This window comes from Aquarana catesbeiana, linkage group LG03 (assembly GCF_042186555.1).
Source record: "Aquarana catesbeiana isolate 2022-GZ linkage group LG03, ASM4218655v1, whole genome shotgun sequence".
Taxonomy (NCBI): Eukaryota; Metazoa; Chordata; class Amphibia; order Anura; family Ranidae; genus Aquarana; species Aquarana catesbeiana.
Window position 1 is genome coordinate 310,511,995 of NC_133326.1, and position 23,099 is coordinate 310,535,093.

General features: G+C 42.4%; 1 protein-coding gene across 3 annotated transcripts in view; it reads right to left on the reverse strand.

Annotated features, from left to right (window-relative positions):
• CFAP54 (cilia and flagella associated protein 54) overlaps positions 1-23,099 on the reverse strand; it is a 545,361-nt gene that overhangs the window by 386,113 nt on the left and 136,149 nt on the right. For all 3 annotated transcript variants that reach the window (XM_073620268.1, XM_073620266.1, XM_073620265.1), the window contains exons 17-22: positions 15,547-15,672; positions 9,446-9,599; positions 7,633-7,707; positions 7,423-7,538; positions 546-722; positions 355-447 (exon numbers count right to left, since the gene is read on the reverse strand). In XM_073620268.1, the coding sequence (XP_073476369.1) occupies positions 355-447; positions 546-722; positions 7,423-7,538; positions 7,633-7,707; positions 9,446-9,599; positions 15,547-15,672 (741 nt within the window). The remainder of the gene's footprint in view (positions 1-354; positions 448-545; positions 723-7,422; positions 7,539-7,632; positions 7,708-9,445; positions 9,600-15,546; positions 15,673-23,099) is intronic.

Genomic DNA, 23,099 nt, shown 5'->3' on the forward strand with positions numbered 1-23,099 from the left:
ATTCCTATTTTTATTGGGAAATAAATGTAACTTGTTTTACTAGCAGCACCGTGTGTTTGGTTTCATAGCTAACCTGGTATTATTGTGATATTAACAATAGCATGTGCTCAGAGTTTAATAGGCCAACTAATTATAGGGACTAGACAAATTAATACACAGATATAATATTAATAATTATATCGGTTATTACACGTTACTTTCTGCATAAGTATATCGATACGCTTGCATCCCTTTCATTGCGGATCCAAGGAAAAGATTCCTCTTCAGCTTTGTCCGGAGCTTCAAACTTTTACCTAAGTTGCAAGTCTCAGTTATAATGGGAAATACATCATAGCAAACTCAAAAGCAGATTACCTCTACTCCTGTCCCAGGAAGATGATGATCATTTAGCCTTACTTTTAAACTGGGTCCTGTAACACAGCGTCCAAATAGGCAGTACCAAGCCACCTGTGTAAAATACAGAAAAGCACAAGAAATAGTATATTAAACTTGATTCAACTATTGCTGCCCATATTGTATATGGCCACGTAGTAGATAATGAGTACCTTAATGTCTGCTGTGAATGGAGCTGGCTTAAACACCATTGAATTTTCTGTTCTGCAAATTAAAATAGGTGGAGGAGGAATGATCAATTTCCCATTTTTAGATTCTGGTTGTTTAACACAAGATAAAAAGACTGCATTCTCTTCAGCGTCAGCCTGTTGAATCAGTTTCTCTGAATCCTGCATATAAAACAACACAAGAACAAATCAGCAGTGTGGTTGATCTAAGTCATCTACTGTTCTAGACCAATTCTGGACCCTTCCAGCCCCCCTAAAGCCCCAATTCCCCCCCTCTGTATTTTTTTTATTTACACTTACCTTTACATGTTCAGTGGCGTCACTAAGGAGTGGGCGCAGAGGGGGCCCCCCATGTACCCCCCAACAGGGCCGAACCTGGGTGGGTGCACAGGGTGCACCACGCCCAGGCACGGCGAGCTGAGACAGAGGGGGGTGATGCAGCTCAAGTGGCACTGCCCACTCACTGCCTCCCTGGGCCTGGCCCCGCAGTGCTTTTAGTTTCTATGGCACACACTGGCCCAGGATCGGCCATGCTGTGGGTGTGCGAGACCTGGGGAGGGGAGGATGGAGATCCAGTAAGTGAGAGGAATCACAGGGGAGAGCATCCGTGCCAACGGGGGGAGCAGTACGTCCCGGGTGCCACACATTGGGGGGGGGTGTCAGGTAGGGGTGTCATCCCGGCACGCCTGTCCTCCCCTCCCTCCTCCTCCAGTGGAAGCTGTAACAAAGTCCCGTCTCCTAGAACGGCTCCTGTCCTGTGATAGACGGAACACTGATCCAATGCCAGGAAACTGGATCAGTGTGACGTATATCATAGGAGCCGGTCTAGGAGGGGGGGGACTTTGTTACAGCGGGTTGAATGACATACAGCGTCATGCAACAAGAAAGACTGAGGTTTTGTGGCTGAATGGAATTACTGAGTAAGACAATGCCAGAGAATAGATAAATATAAATATTAAACCCTGCTGGGGGACAATAAAAAATTCCCAGAGTTAGGCTTTAACCACTTAACAACCGGCCCATAGCCAAATGACGGCTACAGGGCGGTTGTTTAACTCTGGGAGGACGTCCAGGGACGTCCTCCCAGAATTCTGCTCTCGCGCGCCCCCTAGGGCGCGCACTCGAGAGCATCCGTGACCGCCAGGTCCAGAGGACCCGGCGCATCACAGATCCCGGTAAATGGCCGCTGATCGCGGCCGTTTACCATGTGATCGCTCCGTCAAATGACGGAGCGATCACATGTAAACAAACCGGCGTCATCTGGTGACGCCGGTTCCTCTCTTCCCCCTCTCCTCCCCTCCTGTGTACCGATCGGTACACAGTGACCGAAGAGGCGGATGGATGGATGGCTGCAGCGTTGTGGGCTGCATCTGTAGTGCCCACAGCGCTGCACAGAGACATCCAGCCATCCATCCATCCATGCTCAGCCATCCCTACTACTCTGCATGCCCTGCAATGCTGTGCAATACTCTGCAATTCCCTCTGCAATACCCCGCAATACTCTGCCATACCCTGCAATACCCCGCAATACTCTGCCATACCCTGCAATACCCCGCAATACTCTGCCATACCCTGCAATACCCCGCAATACTCTGCCATACCCCGCAATACTCTGCCATACCCTGCAATACCCCGCAATACTCTGCCATACCCTGCAATACCCCGCAATACTCTGCCATACCCCGCAATACTCTGCCATACCCTGCAATACCCCGCAATACTCTGCCATACCCCGCAATACTCTGCCATACCCTGCAATACCTCGCAATACTCTGCCATACCCTGCAATACCCCAAAATACTCTGCCATACCCCGCAATACTCTGCCATACCCTGGAATACCCCGCAATACTCTGCCATACCCTGGAATACCCCACAATACTCTGCCATACCCTGGAATACCCCACAATACTCTGCCATACCCTGCAATACCCCGCAATACTCTGCCATACCCCGCAATACTCTGCCATACCCTGCAATACCCCGCAATACTCTGCCATACCCTGCAATACCCCGCAATACTCTGCCATACCCCGCAATACTCTGCCATACCCTGCAATACCCCGCAATACTCTGCCATACCCCGCAATACTCTGCCATACCCTGCAATACCTCGCAATACTCTGCCATACCCTGGAATACCCCGCAATACTCTGCCATACCCTGGAATACCCCGCAATACTCTGCCATACCCTGGAATACCCCACAATACTCTGCCATACCCTGGAATACCCCACAATACTCTGCCATACCCTGCAATACCCCGAAATACTCTGCCATACCCTGCAATACCCCGAAATACTCTGCCATACCCTGCAATACCCTGAAATACCCCGCAATACTCTGCCATACCCCGCAATACTCTGCCATACCCCGCAATACTCTGCCATACCCCGCAATACTCTGCCATACCCCGCAATACTCTGCCATACCCCGCAATACTCTGCCATACCCCGCAATACTCTGCCATACCCCGCAATACTCTGCCATACCCCGCAATACTCTGCCATACCCCGCAATACTCTGCCAATACCCTGCAATACTCTGCCAATACCCTGCAATACTCTGCCATACCCTGGAATACCCCGCAATACTCTGCCATACCCTGCAATACCCCGCAATACTCTGCCATACCCTGCAATACCCCGCAATACTCTGCCATACCCTGGAATACCCCGCAATACTCTGCCATACCCTGCAATACCCTGAAATACCCTGAAATATCCCGCAATACCCAGCCATACTCTGCAATACTCAGTGATACCCAGCCATACTCTGCCATACCCAGCCATGCTCTGCAATACCCCACAAAAATCTGCAATACTCTGCCATAACCCGCAATACTCTGCCATACCCAGCCATACTCTGCCATACCCAGCCATACTCTGCAATACCCAGCCATACTCTGCAATACCCAGCCATACTCTGCAATACCCAGCCATACTCTGCAATACTCGGTGATACCCAGCCATACTCTGCAATACCCAGCCATACTCTGCAATACTCGGTGATACCCAGCCATACTCTGCCATACCCAGTCATACTCGGCGATACTCTGCAATACCCAGCCATGCTCAGCCGTACCCAGCCTCTGTATGTGGCCAGGCTGTGGAAGTCTCACACATGTGGTATCGCCGTACTCAGGAGGAGTAGGAGAATCTATTTTGGGGTGTCATTTTTGGTATGTACATGCTATGTGTTAGAAATATTGTATAAATGGACAACTTTGTGTTAAAAAAAAAAAAAGCGTTTTAACCACTTCCCGCCTTCCGTCATACGACGTCCTTGACTTTGTGCGGGGATATCTGAATGATGGGTGCAGCTACAGGCATCATTCAGATATCATCTTTTTCAGCCGGCGATTCCCTACACCATAAGAATGATCGTAGCGGCTGTTACACTGCTTGATCGTTCTTACAGGAGGCGAGAGGGGACGCCCCCCCTCCCGCCGCCCTCCGGTGCTTCTACCGACTCACCGCTATGATCGAAGCCAGGATCTTTTTTTTTTTTTTATTTCAGGAACAGCCTAGAGGTGAGATGTGGGGTCTTCTTATTGACCCCATATCTCACTGTAAAGAGGACCTGTCATGCCATATTCCTATTACAAGGGATGTTTACATTCCTTGTAATAGGAATAAAAGTGATCAAAAATTTTTTTTTTTTGGAAAAAAGTGTCAAACTAAAATAAATAAAGTAAAATGAACAATAAAAAAAAATAAAAATTTTTTAAAGCGCCCCTGTCTGTTTGCTCGCATGCAGAAGCGAACGCATACGTAAGTCCCGCCCACATATGAAAACGGTGTTCAAACCACACATGTGAGATATCGCTGCGATCGGTAGAGCGAGAGCAATAATTTTGGCCCTAGACCTCCTCTGTAACTCAAAATTTGTAACCAGTAAAAAATTTTAAAGCGTTGCCTATGGGGATTTTTAAGTGGTGAAGTTTGGCGCCATTCCACAAGCGTGTGCAATTTTGAAAGGTGACATGTTAGGTATCTATTAACTCGGCGTAACTTCATCTTTCATATTATGCAAAAACATTGGGCTAACCTTACTGTTTTGTTTTTTTTTTAAAGCAAAAAACAGTTTTTTTTTCCAAAAAAAACGCGTTCCAAAAATTGCTGCGCAAATATCGTGCGAGATAAAAAGTTGCAATGACCGCTATTGTATTCTCTAGGGTCTTTGCTAAAAAAACATATATAATGTTTTGGGGTTCTATGTAATTTTCTAGCAAATAAATGATGATTTTTACATGTAGGAGAGAAATGTCAGAATTGGCCTGGGTGCTCCAGAACGCCTGAAGGTGCTCCCCTGCATGTTGGGCCTCTGTATGTGGCCACGCTGTGTAAAAGTCTCACACATGTGGTATCGCCATACTCGGGAGTAATAGCAGAATGTGTTTTGGGGTGTAATTTGTGGTATGCATATGCTGTGTGTGAGAAATAACCTGCTAATATGACAATTTTGTGAAAAAAAAAAAAAGAAAAAAAAAAAACTTGATTTTGCAAAGAATTGTGGGAAAAAATGACAACTTCAAAAAACTCATCATGCATCTTTCTAAATACCTTGGAATGTCTTCTTTCCAAAAAGGGGTCATTTGGGGGGTATTTGTACTTTTCTGGCATGTTAGGGTCTCAAGAAATGAGATAGGCCGTCAGTACTTCAGGTGTGATCAATTTTCAGATATTGGTACCATAGCTTGTGGACGCTATAACTTTCACAAAGACCAAATAATATACACTAATTTGGGTTATTTTTACCAAAGATATGTAGCGGTATAAATTTTGGCCAAAATATATGAAGAAAAATTACTAATTTTCAAAATTTTATAACAGAAACGAAGAAAAATTTATTTTTTTACAGATTTTTCGGTCTTTTTTCTTTTATAGCACAAAAAATAAAGAACCCAGCAGTGATTAAATACCACCAAAAGAAAGCTCTATTTGTGTGAAAAAAAGGACAAAAAATTCATATAGATACAGTGTTGCATGACTGAGTAATTGTCATTCAAAATGTGAGAGCACCAAAAGCTGAAAATTGGTCTGGTTATTAAGGGGGTTTAAGTGCCCAGTGGTCAAGTGGTTAAAGTGCTTACCTTTAAACCTCTTTAAAATTAAAACTCCATATTTCCACAAAGCCTATTTTAATGTACTAAAATGACCCTTTCTATTCAATCTAGAGCAAGCCATGGTTTCGGCACATTTCTCTCCTTGGAGCCATGACAATAGTATCCAGTTGTAGCAAAGTTCTCAAGAAAGCTTATTCACCTGCGCTTGTATCTGGATACCACTGCTCCAATATGTCAGGACAAAGCTTTGGGTAAAATAGGATGCAGTCAGTTTGCATTGGATTTACATAGTTGAGCTATACAAGTAATGGAACACTAAAGCCCCGTACACACGATCGGACTTTCCGACAAAAAAAAAGGGGAATTTTGCTCGAAGGATGTTGGCTCCAACTTGTCTTTCATACACACGGTCACACAAATGTTGGTCAACAATTACGAACGTAGTGACGTACAAGACGTACGTGATATTTCCATTACGAACGCTAGTTTTACAAGACCGAGGCTTCCGGCTCGTACTCGATTCCGAGCATGCGTGTTTGTACTTTGCACTTTTGTCCGACTGACTTGTGTACACACGATCGGAAAGTCCGACAACACACATTTGTTGGCGGACAATTTGAGAGCATGCTAGCCAACATTTGTTGGCGGAAAGTCCGACAACAAATGTCCGATGGAGCATATACACGGTCGTACTTACCCCCAACAAGCTTACATCCAACATTTCCCATCATAAAATCCGATTGTGTGTACGCGGCATAAGGGTTCAAAGTTTCTCTGTCTAACAGAGGATTTACTCTGGTGTAGAGATTTTTTCTCACTTCCTGTTGTGTGTCCAATACAGGAGGTGAAGGATAATCTGACAAGGATTTTAAACATTTCCAATCAAAATCCAATAAAACATTTTTGGCTCAAGGAATTAAACAAACTACCCTCAGAATGCTCATTTACTCTGGGATTGCATGAATAAGGATTAATATTTTATTCCTTGCTCCACCAGGGTTTCTTCAGCTGTGCAACCAGTACAGTGCTGCCGCTTTTGTAAGGCACACTGGGCCCAGATCACATGCTCGCCTCACATAAAATGCATGGTTTATAGCCCTGTACTGCACATAACAAAGCTGAGAAGCTGCCTACAGGCCAAAGCTTCAGGCGGAAGAGAACAGCGCTGAAGCAGCGGATAGGTAAACTTTTTTTTTTCCTGCATATATGGGCCCCTTCGAGCAATCCCTGGGGAAGCTGAAAATCACTGTAGTAGTCCCTGCTACTACAGTGATTGCTACTTTTTTCAAGGTCCTGTGCCATTCCACAAAGTAAGAACAGGGGGGTGCTCATTTGACACCACAACCATTTTTAAAGAATACAAGGCATTCTCTGATTGCACAAGGCGGAGAAGTGGGGTGGTGACATTACAATCTCCATCATGGTTACTATGCAAGAGGGCAACTGTTTGGCACAGGACCCAGAAGATAGTGGCAACCACTGTAGTAGTGGTGACTACTACAATGATTTACAGCTTTCTTAGCAATTGTTCAGGTATGAGATATGCATACTTACATAGGTCCAAGCTGAATCAATGTTATTATGCAAAAAAAATATTACCCAGCATTTAACTTTAAATATACAGATTTATAAAGTTGGCACTAGAGGTAGTCACCACTATGCTTTTTAACAGCACTGCTGAGATTAGCAAACCACACAATGGATTGTTTTCAGTTGGTCAGCTGGATTGCAATACATTTCTGCAGTCTCACCAACATACATAAAGTATGATTATCATAAATGCAAATACATTTACCTCCAGCAGCTTATTAGGAGAACTGTCCAGTCTCTTAGTAAATAGTACTGCCTTTTGCATTAAAAATATGGCTTTGGACAGGTTGTTTTTGTTGATATTGTCAATTATCTCCGATTCTGCAATCCAAAAAAAATACAATATATAATAAAATTCACATGTTTATATCCTATAGGCATACATATCTGTCAGGTAATCACTGCATTATTTTACCTGTGTAGAAACTTATAGGCTCACTGTTTTTGTTCTGGTTGCAGTTTTTAGACAATCTCATCTGTTCACCATCCACTAAAACCAAAAGACATGGGTACATATTACGGTTATTCCAACACACCCAAAATAAAAACTGTTTGTACACACGACTGTGAAAAATGCACTATACAGTTGTACCGACAAATTGATCATTTGTTACCCGTGAATGACATTATAAAAGAAACTTGAATTACTAATAAGCGACTCAATCCCAACCATTTCATTTATGTTGAATCTTGGAGGTTCTTATCTTGAACTACATACAATTACTGTCTATGCTGTAAAGATAGAGAACAGTGGTAGGGTTTAGGCAATTTAGCAAAAGACAATGAGGCAGGGCTGACACCACTGAGGCCACATTGTGCATTTCTGGCAGAACAACAGGTCAGGGTCTTTACAGTAATAAAACATGGGACAGTGTGCATGTATTGCAGAGATGTCCTAGATAAATTTCTTTTTTTACTCTGACATACACTTTAAGTTCTGGACAGTGCACATTTTTCACTATTGGGTAAAATAAATGTAAATTACAAATTAAACGTATTATCTACTAACACTCACAATTGCCAAGTAGGGGTAATAACCTTGAGGCACAAATGTCTTGCGTAGCTTTTTTTTTTTTTTTTATTTTAAAGTAAGTTAATACTGCATATGGGAATGGAGAAGTTTGATACACAGGGCTCAATTCACTAAGAGTTAAATAACGAAAAATAAAATGTGATAGAATAGCTCTTGCGTTAAATCAGTTTTGAAAGTGCAATTTACTAAGAATTGTGCGGTAAATAACTACTGTAGTAAAGTATCGATAATGCAGTAATTACCGCTAATTTTCATGCGGTAATTCATTGCATTGAGCTGGTTGCTAAATAGCAGCAAGCCAGCCGCCATGTCCTTAACAACAGATGACTCATCAGCTGTCAGTGGGTTCTCCACTGACAGCTAAATGTGAAGAAAATATGCCGGCAATTAAAAATTATGAAAAAAAAACAGAGTGGGCCCCCACCCCAATGCATACCAGGCCCCTCAGATCTGGTATGGATTTTAAAGGGAACCTTAGCTCCTTAGCAACCAGGTATTGGGGGAGGAGGGACCCCCACACTGTTTCCGCATGCTATACCGCCAGCAAAACCCTGGTGATAAATATTGCATGTTTTTTACTCTCTGTTCCATTTGTGAATTGGACTTAAGAGCTTGGTATTTTCGCGATATTTACAGGCACATTTTCATTTTGAGGTAAACACTGCATAATCGTTATTTTTTTTTTTTGTGAAAACGGTAAACATTAGTGAATTTACCCCATAGTTCTGTAAAAAAAAAAAAAAAAATTAACAAGAGCAGCTCATGACAGTGCTAGCCCCTGTCTGCTGTCCTGTCTTTTTATCTAATCAATAGGACTCTGGGAATTCTTTGTCATGGTTAAAGTGGAACTCCAGCCAAAACGTATTTAAGCACTTGGGGACAGGACTTGATATCAAACTACAAGTTTGCTATTTTTTAATGTTTGAATTTTTCTAGTCGTATGCACAGCCTTTAGTTAAAACCTTTAAAACGAAGCAAATTTAGACATTTTTGTGAAAAAAAAAAAAAAAAAAACGATTTCTGGATGTTGCAGAGTATGTCAGACCGATAGATTGAAAATATGGATAAATCCACATAAATCTATCAACTCAGCTGCATTAGCATGTTAATTAGCTTCATTGTGTAAAGTGTTGATGGGCACTGTCATAACAATGATGACTTTGAGCAGGTATATTACGTCAGGGTCATCGCTTACCTTGTACACAATCGAGGATTTTGACTGACACGCAGTGCTGGGCCACGATTAGCTCAAGCTGTAAATCCATCATCGTCACGTTATGTGTGAGTGACTTGGAGGAGCTTCTCTGCACTTCAGCTGTGTTATTTTCATGCTGTCTCTTTACACCCAGCTGACGGAAAACACAGAGAGAAAGGATTAGTATGCATTTGTGTTGTTGTTTTTTAATTAGTTTATAATCCTAACAAACATTACTTCAAAGACAACTAAGAATGTACAAATCATTAAATATTCAGTAATCAAGAAATCTCCATAATACATGCCTTTTTCATACATTCCGCTGAATAAGAAGAAGTAAACATGAGAGAGAACTACATCTTGGGACAGGATTATTTATCCAGATGTCCAGTGTACCCCAGATGTAAGCTGGTAGTATGACAATAAATACATTTATGACAAATTTATATGTCACCATTTATTAAAAATAGTGATGCACTGTGTTACCAGGAACAAAGAGAAGACTTTGGCTTTAAAGTGTATTTCTACCTTTGTAGTCGAAAACCTTCATTCACACAGCATACCTAAAAATATTTTAAAACAAATCTTACCTTTCTAGCTGTTTCTTTGGAGTAAAATTATACATAAGACTCTACAGACAGCTTCTATTGCTTTCAATCTCCACAAAGATGTGGAGCAATGTGGGGTGGCTGAGGACAATACTCAAAACAGTGCATTAACATTTAATGACTTGAGATCTTTAACCCTTTGTTAGGGCAGACAGTCTGCATTATGTGCACATAAAGTTAACAATTGATAATGAAATCTGCCAGCACAGTACAGACATGGTTAAGGTTAAGGCAAAAACATTTACCTAGACCCTTCATAAGCATTGCATATGGGGGAATTAGTTTGGATTCTTTAGTCCAGGAGTTTTCAGAAAAGATCATTTAACCGCTTCCGGACCGCCCTACGTACATTTACTGCGGCAGGGAGGCCCGGCTGTGCAAAATCACGTACCTGTACGTGATTTGGTGCACGTGGTTTAGGGGGCACGTGTGGATACAGCGGGAGCCCATCAGCGGGTCGTTCACAGGAGAAACGGATCAGCCGTGTAAACATGGCAAGCGGCGGATCTGTCAGGAAGGGAAAGAGAGATCTTGTGATTCAGCTAAGCTGAATCACGGATCTCTCTTTTCCTTCAGTGTGACACTGCCCCACACAGTTAGTAAGCACCTCCCTAGGGAACATTTAAACCCTTGATCACCCCTGGTGTTAACCCCTTTCCTGCCAGTGTCATTTATCCAGTAATCAGTGCATTTTTATAGCACTGATCACTGTATTGGTGTCAACGTTTCCCAAAAAGTGAAACTCAGTGTCAGATTTGTCCGCCGCAATGTCGCAGTCCCACTAAAAATCGCAGATCTCAGCCATTACCAGTAAAAAATTTTTAAAAATATAAAACTCCCTAAATCTATCCCGTAGTTTGTAGACACTATAACTTTTGCACAAACCAATCAATATATGCTTATTGGGATTTTCTTTACCAAAAATATGTAGAAAAAGACATATTGGGCTAAATTGATAAAGAAATTTGTTTTCTTACTTTTGTTTGGAATATGTATTATAGCAGAAAGTAAAAAATATTGTTTTTTTCAAAATTGGCAGTTTTCTTTTTTTATAGCGCAAAAAATTAAAAGGCGCAGAGGCGATCAAATACCACCAAAAGAAAGCTCTATTTGTGGGAAAAAAAGGACATCAATTTTATTTGGGTACAGTGTTGCACGACCGCGCAATGGTCAGTTAAGGCGACGCAGTGCCGTATCGCAAAAAATGGCCTGGTCAAGAAGTGGGTAAAACCTTTTCTGGAGCTGAAGTGGTTAAAAATGTAAGCAGCATTTTTTTTTAAGTCATGGTATGTGAATCGGAATTTCACATAATAAGTAGTAGTAGTAGGCTGCAAATTGACAAGATAGAGGGTCATTCATTAACATTCCAGTGTGGAAAATCAAAAGGCCTGCGCCTACAACGCATTAAAAACCCTTGTCTGTCAGAATGGCCTAGGATTTGGCCAAAACATATATACACATACAGTATATACATATAAGGGTTTCCTACAGATTATTTGTGGTGCTTTATACCTGCACCAGTTTTTTTCTTTATCGACAACAAGCTCTCTTTAATGCCAGTTATCTGAGAATGCCTGCAGTGTCTTTTAATGGGTTCACTAAGGAGGATGTCAGCTGTGTTTTAGGTAGATTAAAACCCAGTCTATAGAAATCGCATATACGCTTTAAGATGTTATTGCAATTCTAAGTTGTTTACTTTCAGTTATCGAGTGACAACTGTCTCCTAATTGTGCTCCTGCCTTATCACCCTGTCTCATGCTCAGTGATGGAAACTACAAGTTGTGATGCTGACACACAATTCACAGTCCACAATTGTTACTATCAGGAAGCTGATCCACAGCAATGATATGTAGTAGACACCAGAGCAAGTGCATGGAAAAGGGTGTTGGAGGCTAAAGTAGATAAGCAATGCTGCGATGCGAGAAAAAAAGATTAACAAATATAAAAACAGTATTTAATTAATAAAAAACAAAAGCATGTAATTGTTTATGATATTCAGAGGTTTAGCAAACTAGATGTCATTTAATTAGGGTTTAGAACAGAAATCAGCAACTTTTTCCACATTAAGAGGCAGTGGATGTGACTTTCAACAAACATTCACTGGTGGTAAATCATCACTGTAATTTAAAAAAACACATTAATGTGAACGTTTGGTGACTGGTAGCATCATTACTTTATAAATATATTGCTTAATGTTAATTTAAAGGCATTGGACAACCAGCATGCAAGTGCAAAATTGGGTGCTGTATATTGAAAATAATTGGATAAAGGAAGCTGCTTGGAAATCCCCCATTATAAATCCCTTCCCACTCCCTGCTAGAGTCAATTTTGTGGCAAGTAAAAGGGAGATCACAAAGACCGAGGGGAGGGACCCATGTCTCGTACTGTACTACAGTATATGGATTTTAATGGTAAGATAAAAATCATATTTTTCTGATCGTACATTACAGGACACAGGCTTCTTAAATCATTATGAGTGGAACATCCAAAAGCAGTTCAACCAGTGGGCAACACAGAAAATATATGCCAAGAGGCCCACATTACTAGATGGGTCAAGAAGGATTGATAGAGTTGGAGAGCAGCTTGTAGCACCTTATGCCCGAAACTGGCATCAGAATAGGCTTAAATATTCACCTGGCAGAACTTAACAAATGTGAGAACAGAAGCCTAGGAGGCAGCCTTCTGATCTGATAAACAGATGCCTGATGTTGGAAGGCCAATGAAGCACTAACAGATCTAGTAGAAGGAGGGACAGAACACTATCCTTCAGACTGTAGGCTCTAATAATAACTTGTCTGATCTACCTAGCAAAAGTAAAACGAGACACAAGAAGACCCATACGGGAACCATCAGGAAACACAAGAGGGAAACCTAAAGGAAGCAGTAGCTGAGAGGTAGACTCTCACAGTGTGCACTACATTCAGACAGTGCAGGGAAATTTTGTTAGGATGATTCAGAGCAGGATCTAAGAAGGACAGACAATGTCCTGATTTCAGTGGAAGGTAGAGACCACCCAAGGAAGGAAGGCCTTAGGCTGGCCATACAGGAAGCAAATTTCTTGATTCCTCCATCAACACAGACAGTGTTGATGCGGGAATCCCTCCTGCTGGGCCATTGTCTTCTCTTGGCAGGAGATGGCGGGGGAAGCCATCCCTACCGGGAAAAGACAGTAATTATTGTTAGCGGCTATAGCAGTCGCTAGCGGTATTTGCAGGTAAAACCCGGCGTGCTGGTTGTGCGATCATTCAATCTAGGACTGCAGGCCAAAAGTTTAGTTTAGACAGCAGTGGTCTGACAAACTGCCATATGTGCAACCATGGTTCACATGGCAGGGCAAGAACTTTAACAGAGCCTCTAACCTCTTATCAACGGGGTCTTTGAAGACAGGCATATCGTCCACGGAGGCCATGAGGGTCTTGCTAAGGCAAGAGAAAGAAGGATCTGCCAAAGGAAGTACCCATTTACAATTAAAACTGTTCTCAAAAAGGATACATTCTGGCAGAGTAAATATCTTCAACAGGTGAATCTCCATGCAGGACTGGCTGTACCACTGGGAAAGTCTTGGAGAATTTAAGAAATTCCATATTGGATACTCTAGAGCAAAATCAGGATGCTCCAATGCTAAACAAGAACATACTGAAAATTCCACCAATGAATCTGACACTGTGGCAGAAAATTCTTCTCTAGATTGAAAAGAGGAGACTGCAGGGGCAGGAGGGCCATTCAAAAGGCCAGGGGAAGACCGGGAGTAATAGGAAAAGGTACTAGTGCCCTATAGCTAGAAAGTACCACCCACAAAGGGCCTAATAGCTAAGTCTGTGCTGGGAAGTTCTTCTGACCCTTTATTCTGCACTTACGAGCCACCATGTTTGTGAAAATTACCCCAGAGGGGTACTCACAATATGCACAGCAGTAAGGAGGGAGGGTGAATGCCTTGTGTTAAACACCTGTAGGCCCCATCAACCCATTAATTGTAATACTAGCTGCTTATGTGCCACAGTACAGAGGGGGACCCAGGAGATGTTTCCAGTTTGAGGTACAATTCTAAACAGGAAGAGACAGGGCACACAGTCATAGGCACACTAGGTGCCACATGGGAGATGTGTGCAGATGCAAAGGTGCCCCACAGAAGCACCAAAAAAGGAGAAATGGCGCCAAATTTAAATCACTAGCAAAAAACTAAGGCTAGCTAGAGTGGGAGAGGTTATATAGGGAATCTCCTAGCTTTTTTGTCAGTGTCCAATCACTTGAATGTAGCTGCATATAATTTAGCCATACTGATTAAAAAATGCCTGTATGAGTCCTGTATGAACAGAAAAGTGTCTTTTCAGTTTTTGCCCTCATGGTGTTACTATTATTGTCTAGTTAAACTCAATTATTATTATTATATTAACTGGTATGCACAAAACATGTTCAAATTTACCAAAAACATGTACTGAAGTGTAAACTAAACTTACACTTTCAGTATGCTCCCTGTCCCGTATTTAGTTGTCTTAGTACCCGGCCTGCAGGATATTAATTTCACTTGCAGACACACCTCTGACTTATCCTTTATCTTATTTCTAAATTATCTGTAAGGCAAGCCATACATTATAAAACAAAAAATTTAATTCAACCAGCTGGTTGAACAAAAAAATTTTTTAAAATGTGCTACCGGCTTATGTCACCTTCAAAATGGACTTCACACTATCTTTAGGTACGGCAAATCTGTTTGCACATTTGTGTGGATCCAAAATGCAGAGATTAACACAAAAGCATTTTTTTCAAACATAAGAAATTGTCTCTTCTAACTGGCCACAATGGATGATGCCTGGTTAACGTTTTCAAGTGTTTTGTGGAGAACTGTGAAGATGTTCTGAGCTGATTTCTTTTTTTTTTTATTGTTCATATAAATTTGATGACACTATACACCAAATAATATTTAACACATTTTACTCCAGCTAGGTTTTAATTCAGAATTGAGAAATTCAAATAGTTTTGTAGATATGTAACTATCAATCTTGAAGGTGCATTGATTGCCTTGTGTGCCCACATCTGTGACAAATTTTGAAAACGTATCCATATAAATGGTTCTTATTGTTCTATTTATCCAAGTAAGGATTTGGACCGGCTCTTTAACCAAGATAGGCACTCACTCTCATATGCATTCAATAAACTTTATTTAAAAAGAGTGAAGAAAGATATAGTAACGCTCTGATTACTTCTTTCTCCTTACTTTCCATTGTTATGTTACTCTTTGTGGATTGTAAAAGGTTTCTGATTTGAATAAAGAGTTACAAAAAAAGAGTGAAGAAAAGAGTGTGCTGTTTCCATATCCCCAACTGCATGCTTGTTTTACGTAACATTGTAATCTGCACTGACAAAGAAGCATCTGGAATCTGCTTCCTTTCTATGGGCAACAGCTACAGATTATTTAAGGCAATTTATATTCCTGTGCTCCAACACTATGCTTCATAGTGAACAAATTCATATACAAAAAGTCTGTATACGCACCCTTGTGATATAGTGGTCCACCACTTCTCCACTTGTTACAGAGCCTTTTGAACGTGAAATTGACAATCCTTTTATTGCCTTGTCTAGGGTTTCATATGCAAAGATCAGCTGCATAACTGGTGTTTTCTAGAGCAATAGTAAAACATATTTAGGTGATAATTGCTTTTAAAAGATGTTTGCCACACTTATTTTACAATGCTACTTTATCAGAACATAACAGACAATCCAGAAGCTTTCATTTCCAAAAGACATCCCTGTGGGATCAATTAATTCTTCTTTTCGGCCCTCCATGTCTGATGCATAAGATTCATGGACCTCTTTGTACCGACAACAAATTAAATATCCAAATAGATTTTTCTGTGACAGCCCTCCTGAATTGTATTCGTATCAATAAGATGGGTTTTACCAGTAATGTGTGATTTGAAAGAATGTTTCAAAATAAGTGGAGTGGTAGAGCATTGCACCGTGTTGGCCACCAGTTAATGCGTGCAATTTGGAGTGTAAGTGATACCTTTTACTGGCTAACTTAAGATGCAAGCATTCTGAATAAATTACCTTCATAATAAGCTACTTTCTTCAGATTTTGCATTTTTATACATTTGTATAAAGCCTGAAAAAAGATCTAAATTATTCCAAAAGCTTTCATCTTCAAAAACTTAAAGAGGAACTTCAGTTGTTTTTTTTTTTTAAGTCAGCAGCTACAAACACTCTAGCTGTTGACTTTTTGAAATCAGGTACTTACCAATGCCTGGAGTCCAGCGCTGTCTTCCCCAGCCATATCTTCTTACCTCTTACTGGGGTCCCCAGTACCATCATCTTCGATATAGGAGCCGACTGTGGCTTACTGAGGAACCACAGCCAGCTCCCCACTGTGGATGCACGAACTTGCGCTGTACTGTATGAATGGTCATGCAGCCTCCTGGGACATGTGATGTGTGCCTGGTGGCTGCAGGAGTGGAGGAGGCTGGGCAAGTGGCATCATCCTTTCGTAGCTTAAGATTGCGGGCAATGATACAAATTGGAACAAAAAACCTGTAACTCAGTTACAGGCTGAGGGGAGGAAGCAAACCAGTGGTACTTAACTTTTTGAGTGAAGTTCCACTTTAAGTTTGCCAAAAAAAAAAAAAAAAAGAGTATAAAACGGCAAACTTTTTACACAAAAGTGGAGTGAAACCCTTAAAGTGGTTGTAAACCTCGGATATGAAATATGAGCAATACATATCTCTCTATAGTGTGTACTTGCCTCAATCCAGAGCACTAAGTGTCATTTCTGTCTGCTGCCTACTTCCTCTGCTATCAGCATGAGTCACTTCTGACAATCTGGATCTCCAGCTGATTGGCAGCCTCAGCTCTGTTCCTGTGTGCTGTGCTGATTGGTCCCTTCCCTCCAATCAGCTCTCAGAGCTCTCCTCACTGAGCTCTGCAAAGTGTAATTTCAGCTCTCCGCCCACTGCTTTCTGAACTCTCAGACAAGCTTTCTAAATTCAGCACTTTGAACAGATGTAGAGAAGAGAAGACTGCAGACAATCAGGTACAACTTATGTAGGATGATTTGTAGGATGAATCACCCGAGGCCAGTCACTTCATTGGCTATATGTGAGGGTTTACAACCACTTTTAGCTGCCCCGGTGTGATTAAATCAAAAGTTGGGCCAATGTGTAATGTTAACCAACCTAAAAATAAAAAATTATTATTATTTCCCAACGCCAGGAACTGCGCTAGGCTATCAGCATTCAACCACTCATGAGAAATGTGAATGATGCAGTTAAAAAATAAACAATAAAATGAACAAAGACAATACAGACCAAAATTGGGGGGGGGGGGGGGGCTTTATGAGTGGGTGACCCTTCTAGCTAGGCAAAAGGAACTGACGACCTAAGGGTGCTGCAGTCAAAACGGAGGTGGGACTCCATCTGCAAAACAAAGAGAGGGGAAGGGAGGGAGACATCGTGACCACTGTGGTGTAGTAAGTTACAGAGAAGGATTATTTACAAAGAAAAGTAAAAATGGGTACTCACAAAAGTATAAAAGCCACACGCATATATATATGAAGGTCCACAGGAGAGTGTAAACTTGTGGTGGAGGCACAGTCCTAAAAGGGTGGATAGATGGATGATGAGCTGCTACAGGCACAAAGTCTGGATCTCTTTGCCACTGGCTGTTAATGGGGAAATGGCTCTGCCAGCCCAGTAAGCATGGGTAGTGCCGCAGCTTTCTTGTTCCCAGTGTCAATGGATGATGGATGGTGATGTCCACCTAGAGTGCAGGGCCACATCATCCATTGACACTGGGAACAAGGAAGCCACAGCACTGTGCCTCCACCACAGGCTTATGCCGTGGATTTATTTCCGACGTTGGCTGAAACTTGTCTTGCATACACACGGTCAGACAAATGTTGTCGAAAATTCCGAACGTCAAGAACGGGGTGACTTACAACATGTACAACGGGACTAGAAAAAGGAAGTTCAATAGCCAGTGTGGCTCTTTTGCTTGATTCCGAGCATGCGTGGAATATTATGCGTCGGAATTGTGTACACACGATCGGAATTTACGGATTTTGTTGTTGTAAAATTTGAGAACCAGCTCTCAAATTTTATTGGTCGGAAATTCCGACCTGATGGAGCTTACACACGGTCGGAATTCCCGACAGCAAGCTCACATCGAACATTTGTTGTCGGATATTCCGATCGTGTGTACGCGGCATATCACTCTCCTGTGTAGGGATGAGCCGAACACCCCCCTGTTTGGTTCACACTAGAACATGCGAACAGGAAAAAAGTTTGTTTGAACACGCGAACACCGTTAAAGTCTATGGGACACGAACATGAATAATCAAAAGTGCTAATTTTAAAGGCTTATATGCAAGTTATTGTCATAAAAAGTGTTTGGGGACCTGGGTCCTGCCCCAGGGGACATGGATCAATGCAAAAAAATGTTTTAAAAACGGCCGTTTTTTCGGGAGCAGTGATTTTAATAATGCTTAAAGTGAAACAATAAAAGTGTAATATCCCTTTAAATTTCATACCTGGGGGGTGTCTATAGTATGCCTGTAAAGGGGTGCATGTTTCCCGTGTTTAGAACAGTCTGACAGCAAAATGACATTTCAAAAGGAAAAAAAGTAATTTAAAACTACTCGCGGCTATTAATGTATTGCCGGTCCGACAATACACATAGAAGTTCATTGATAAAAACGGCATGGTAATTCCCCACAGGGGAACCCCGAACCAAAATTTTTTTAAAAAAATGACGTGGGGGTCCCCCTAAATTCCATACCAGGCCCTTCAGGTCTGGTATGGATATTAAGGGGAACCCCGGCCAAAATTAAAAAAAAAAAAAAGACGTGGGGGTCCCCCCTAAATTCCATACCAGACCCGGATTTTAAGGGGAACCCTGCGCCAAAAAAAAAAAAAAAAAAAAACGCGTGGGGTCCCCCCAAACATCCATACCAGACCCTTATCCGAGCACGCAACCTGGCAGGCCGCAGGAAAAGAGGGGGGGACGAGAAAGCGCCCCCCCAAACCGTACCAGGCCACATGCCCTCAACATTGGGAGGATGCTTTGGGATAGCCCCCCTAAACACCTTGGTCCCATGTTGAGGAGGACAAGGGCCTCATCCCCACAACCCTGGCCGGTGGTTGTGGGGGTCTGCGGGCGGGGGGCTTATCGGAATCTGGAAGCCCCCTTTAACAAGGGGACCCCCAGATCCTGACCCTCCCCCCCTGTGTGAAATGGTAAGGGGGTACAAAAGTACCCCTACCATTTCACTAAAAAAGTGTCAAAATATTTTTAAAATGACAAGAGACAGTTTTTGACAATTCCTTTATTTAAATGCTTCTTCTTTCTTCTATCTTCCTTCATCTTCTTCTTCTGGTTCTTCTGGCTCTTCTGGTTCTTCCTCCGGTGTTCTCGTACAGCATCTCCTCCGCGGCGTCTTCTTCCCTTCTTCTCCTCGGGCCGCTCCACATGCATGGCATGGAGGGAGGCTCCCGCTGTGTGACGCTTCTCCTCTTCTGATGGTTCTTAAATAATGGGGGGGGGCCTCCCAGTGACCCCGCCCCCCTCTGACGCACGGTGACTTGACGGGACTTCCCTGTGACGTCACGGGTAATTGCACAGGGAAGTCCCGTCATGTCCTGTGCATCAGAGGGGGCGGGGTCACCGGGTGCCCCCCCCCGTTATTTAAGAACCGTCAGAAGAGGAGAAATGTCACACAGCGGGAGCCTCCCTCCATGCCATGGATGCGGAGCAGCCCGGAGAAGAAGATGAAGAAGAGAAGAAGGTGAAAAAGAGAAGAAGATGAAGAAGATGAAGAAGATGAAGAAGAGAAGAAGATGAAGAAGAGAAGAAGATGAAGAAGATGAAGAAGATGAAGAAGAGAAGAAGATGAAGAAGAGAAGAAGATGAAGAGAAGAGCCTCCCTCCATGCCATGGATGCGGAGCGGCCCGAGGAGAAGAAGGGAAAAAGACGCCGCGGAGGAGATGCTGGACAAGAACACCGGAGGAAGAACCAGAAGAACCAGAAGAACCAGAAGAAGATGAAGGAAGATAGAAGAAAGAAGAAGCATTTAAATAAAGGAATTGTCAAAAACGGTCTCTTGTCATTTTTAACATTTTTGACAGTTTTTTAGTGAAATGGTAGGGGTACCCCTTACCATTTCACACAGGGGGGAGGGCCGGGATCTGGGGGTCTCCTTGTTAAAGGGGGCTTCCAGATTCCGATAAGCCCCCCCGCCCGCAGACCCCCACAACCACCGGCCAGGGTTGTGGGGATGAGGCCCTTGTCCTCATCAACATGGGGACAAGGTGTTTTGGGGGGCTACCCCAAAGCACCCTCCCAATGTTGAGGGCATGTGGCCTGGTACGGTTCAGGAGGGGGGGGCCGCTCTCTCGTCCCCCCTCTTTTCCTGCGGCCTGCCAGAATGCGTGCTCGGATAAGGGTCTGGTATGGATTTTTGGGGGGGACCCCACGCCATTTTTTTTTTTGGCTGGGGTTCCCCTTAATATCCATACCAGACCTGAAGGGCCTGGTATGGAATTCAGGGGGACCCCCACGTCATTTTTTTTTTTTTAATTTTGGTTCGGGGTTCCCCTGTGGGGAATTCCCATGCCATTTTTATCAATGACCTTCTATGTGTATTGTTGGACCGCCAATGCATTAATAGCCGCGAGTAGTTTTAAATGACTTTTTTTCCTTTGAAATGTCATTTTGCTGTCAGACTGTTCTAAACACGGGAAACACGCGCCCCTTTACAGGCATACTATAGACACCCCCCAGCTACGAAATTTAAAGGGATATTACACTTTTATTGTTTCACTTTAAGCATTATTAAAATCACTGCTCCCGAAAGAACGGCCTTTTTTAAAACTTTTTTTTTGCATTGATCCATGTCCCCTGGGGCAGGACCCAGGTCCCCAAACACTTTTTATGACAATACCATGCATATAAGCCTTTAAAATTAGCACTTTTGATTTCTCCCATAGACTTTTAAAGGGTGTTCCGCGGCATTCGAATTTGCCGCTAACACCCCAAATTGTTCGCTGTTCTGCGAACTTGCGAACAGCCGATGTTCGAGTCGAACATGAGTTCGACTCGAACTCGAAGCTCATCCTTACTCCTGTGGACTTCCATATATATATGTGTGGCTTTTATACATTGTGGGAGTATCCATTTTTAACTTTTCTTTGTAATTAAACCTTCTTGGAACTTACTACACCACAGTAGTCGCGCTGTCTCCCTCCCTTCCCCTCTCAATGTGTAATGTTATCCTGATACTTTTTTCTAGGAACAGGACTGTTTCTACCAAGAGGCAAAAAAGAACCTTGGCTCAGTTCGGAAGGCCTGGTGGTAAGGAAACTGGAGAAACAGATGAAGAATATAACCACCATTGTCTGTAAAAGAAAAATCCGCTTTCGTGGTAAAAATTAAGCAAAAAAAAAGAAAAACACATACTGTAGCATATAAAGTACAATTTCTACCCAAGCCCTGTTGTCATTTAATGTTATTATACATTAAAAAGGAAATGTAATCTGCAGCCACTGTAATTTGCTGTAAATCTCAATCCAATATGTCAAAGTAGAGGCGTTGTGTACAGAACAAGCCCATAAAATGTCATTTAATTTTTTGTGTGATTGGCTCACTGATTTTCCCAGAAGTCTGCACTGAGATTAGTTAAGTTAAATTTTGTTCACTCTCTGCAACAGGGATTTCAGTTTTGGTGAGATACTTCCCAAGGGTTAAATAAAATTTGCAGTTCAGTGTAACAGCCAAACCACTAGAATTTCTACAAAAGCAATGGCAGTCTCTATCATTTCAACTTTTTAGTAGTGAGTCGAATTGGAGGTATTTAGGGGGTGACTACTATCTCAGTCTTACAGATACATGCCTACAGTATACATAGATTATATATTCCAGAACCTTTAAAACAGTAGGATCAAAGCTGCGAAATATACAGCAATGTGTTTTTACAATAATCTGATAATGTATATACCGTATATAACATGGTGCAATGGTCCATGGATGGATTTTTTGTATCAATTTTAGTAGTGTGTTTATATACTATATGTGCTTTGTATCTTATTTTCACATATACTTAATTGCAGCGAGTATATAGCACACCTATCTTTGTGTCAGATAGCGAAATGAAATCAATTGCTACCAACCGCTGCTAGAAAATCAAATCCCCTGTAAAATATATTTCATTCCAGACTATTCCAGCCACATACCATCCCAATACATTTTCCTGATTTATAACCTCAACCTATGTAGTGTCTGGTAAAATCTATGCTGTTGCAGCTTTCAATGGGACTATAGGTTTGAAATGTTCTGTTTTCATTATGGGGTCTACGTTTTAAAAAAAAAATCCTGTGTGAATATGGCAGTCATGCATACAAACTCAAAGATTATTCACTGTAATTGCTCTAATAGGTTTATTTCCTAGGATTGTCAGTTGCACCTAGTGGCAATATTGCAGTATTTTTTCCTGTAATAGTCAGAAAAAATACTGCATTATTCCCACTAGATGGTGCGGATGGTGCTTAAGAAAATTAAAGGGGTTGTAAATGTAAAAGTTTTTTCACCTTAAGGCGAAAAAACATCGGACAATACCGCCACCCCCCAGCCCCCCCCCCCCCCCCCCCCCCCCCCGTTTTACTTACCTGACCTCACGAAAAAGTCCCGCACTCGCCCCCAACATCCTCTTCGCCGCTCAGGCTGGCTGCTGATTGGTTACAGTGGATGGATTGAAAGCAGCGCAGCCATTGGCTCGCGCTGCTGTCAATCACATCCAATGACGCGATGCACCAGGGGGCGGGGCCAAGTGATACAGTGAGCGGCTTTGGCCGCCGCCTGTATCACGGGAGCGTGCTCGCAAGCACTCAACACCATGCGAGGGAGCTGGCATGAAGATGTTGAGTCCTTGCGGGGGGGAGCCGAGAAAGCCGCCGAGGGACCCCAGAAGACCAGGTTCGGGGCCACTCTGTGCAAAACGAGCTGCACAGTGGAGGTAAGTATAACATGTTTGTTATTTAAAAAAAAAATTATCTTTAGTGATCCT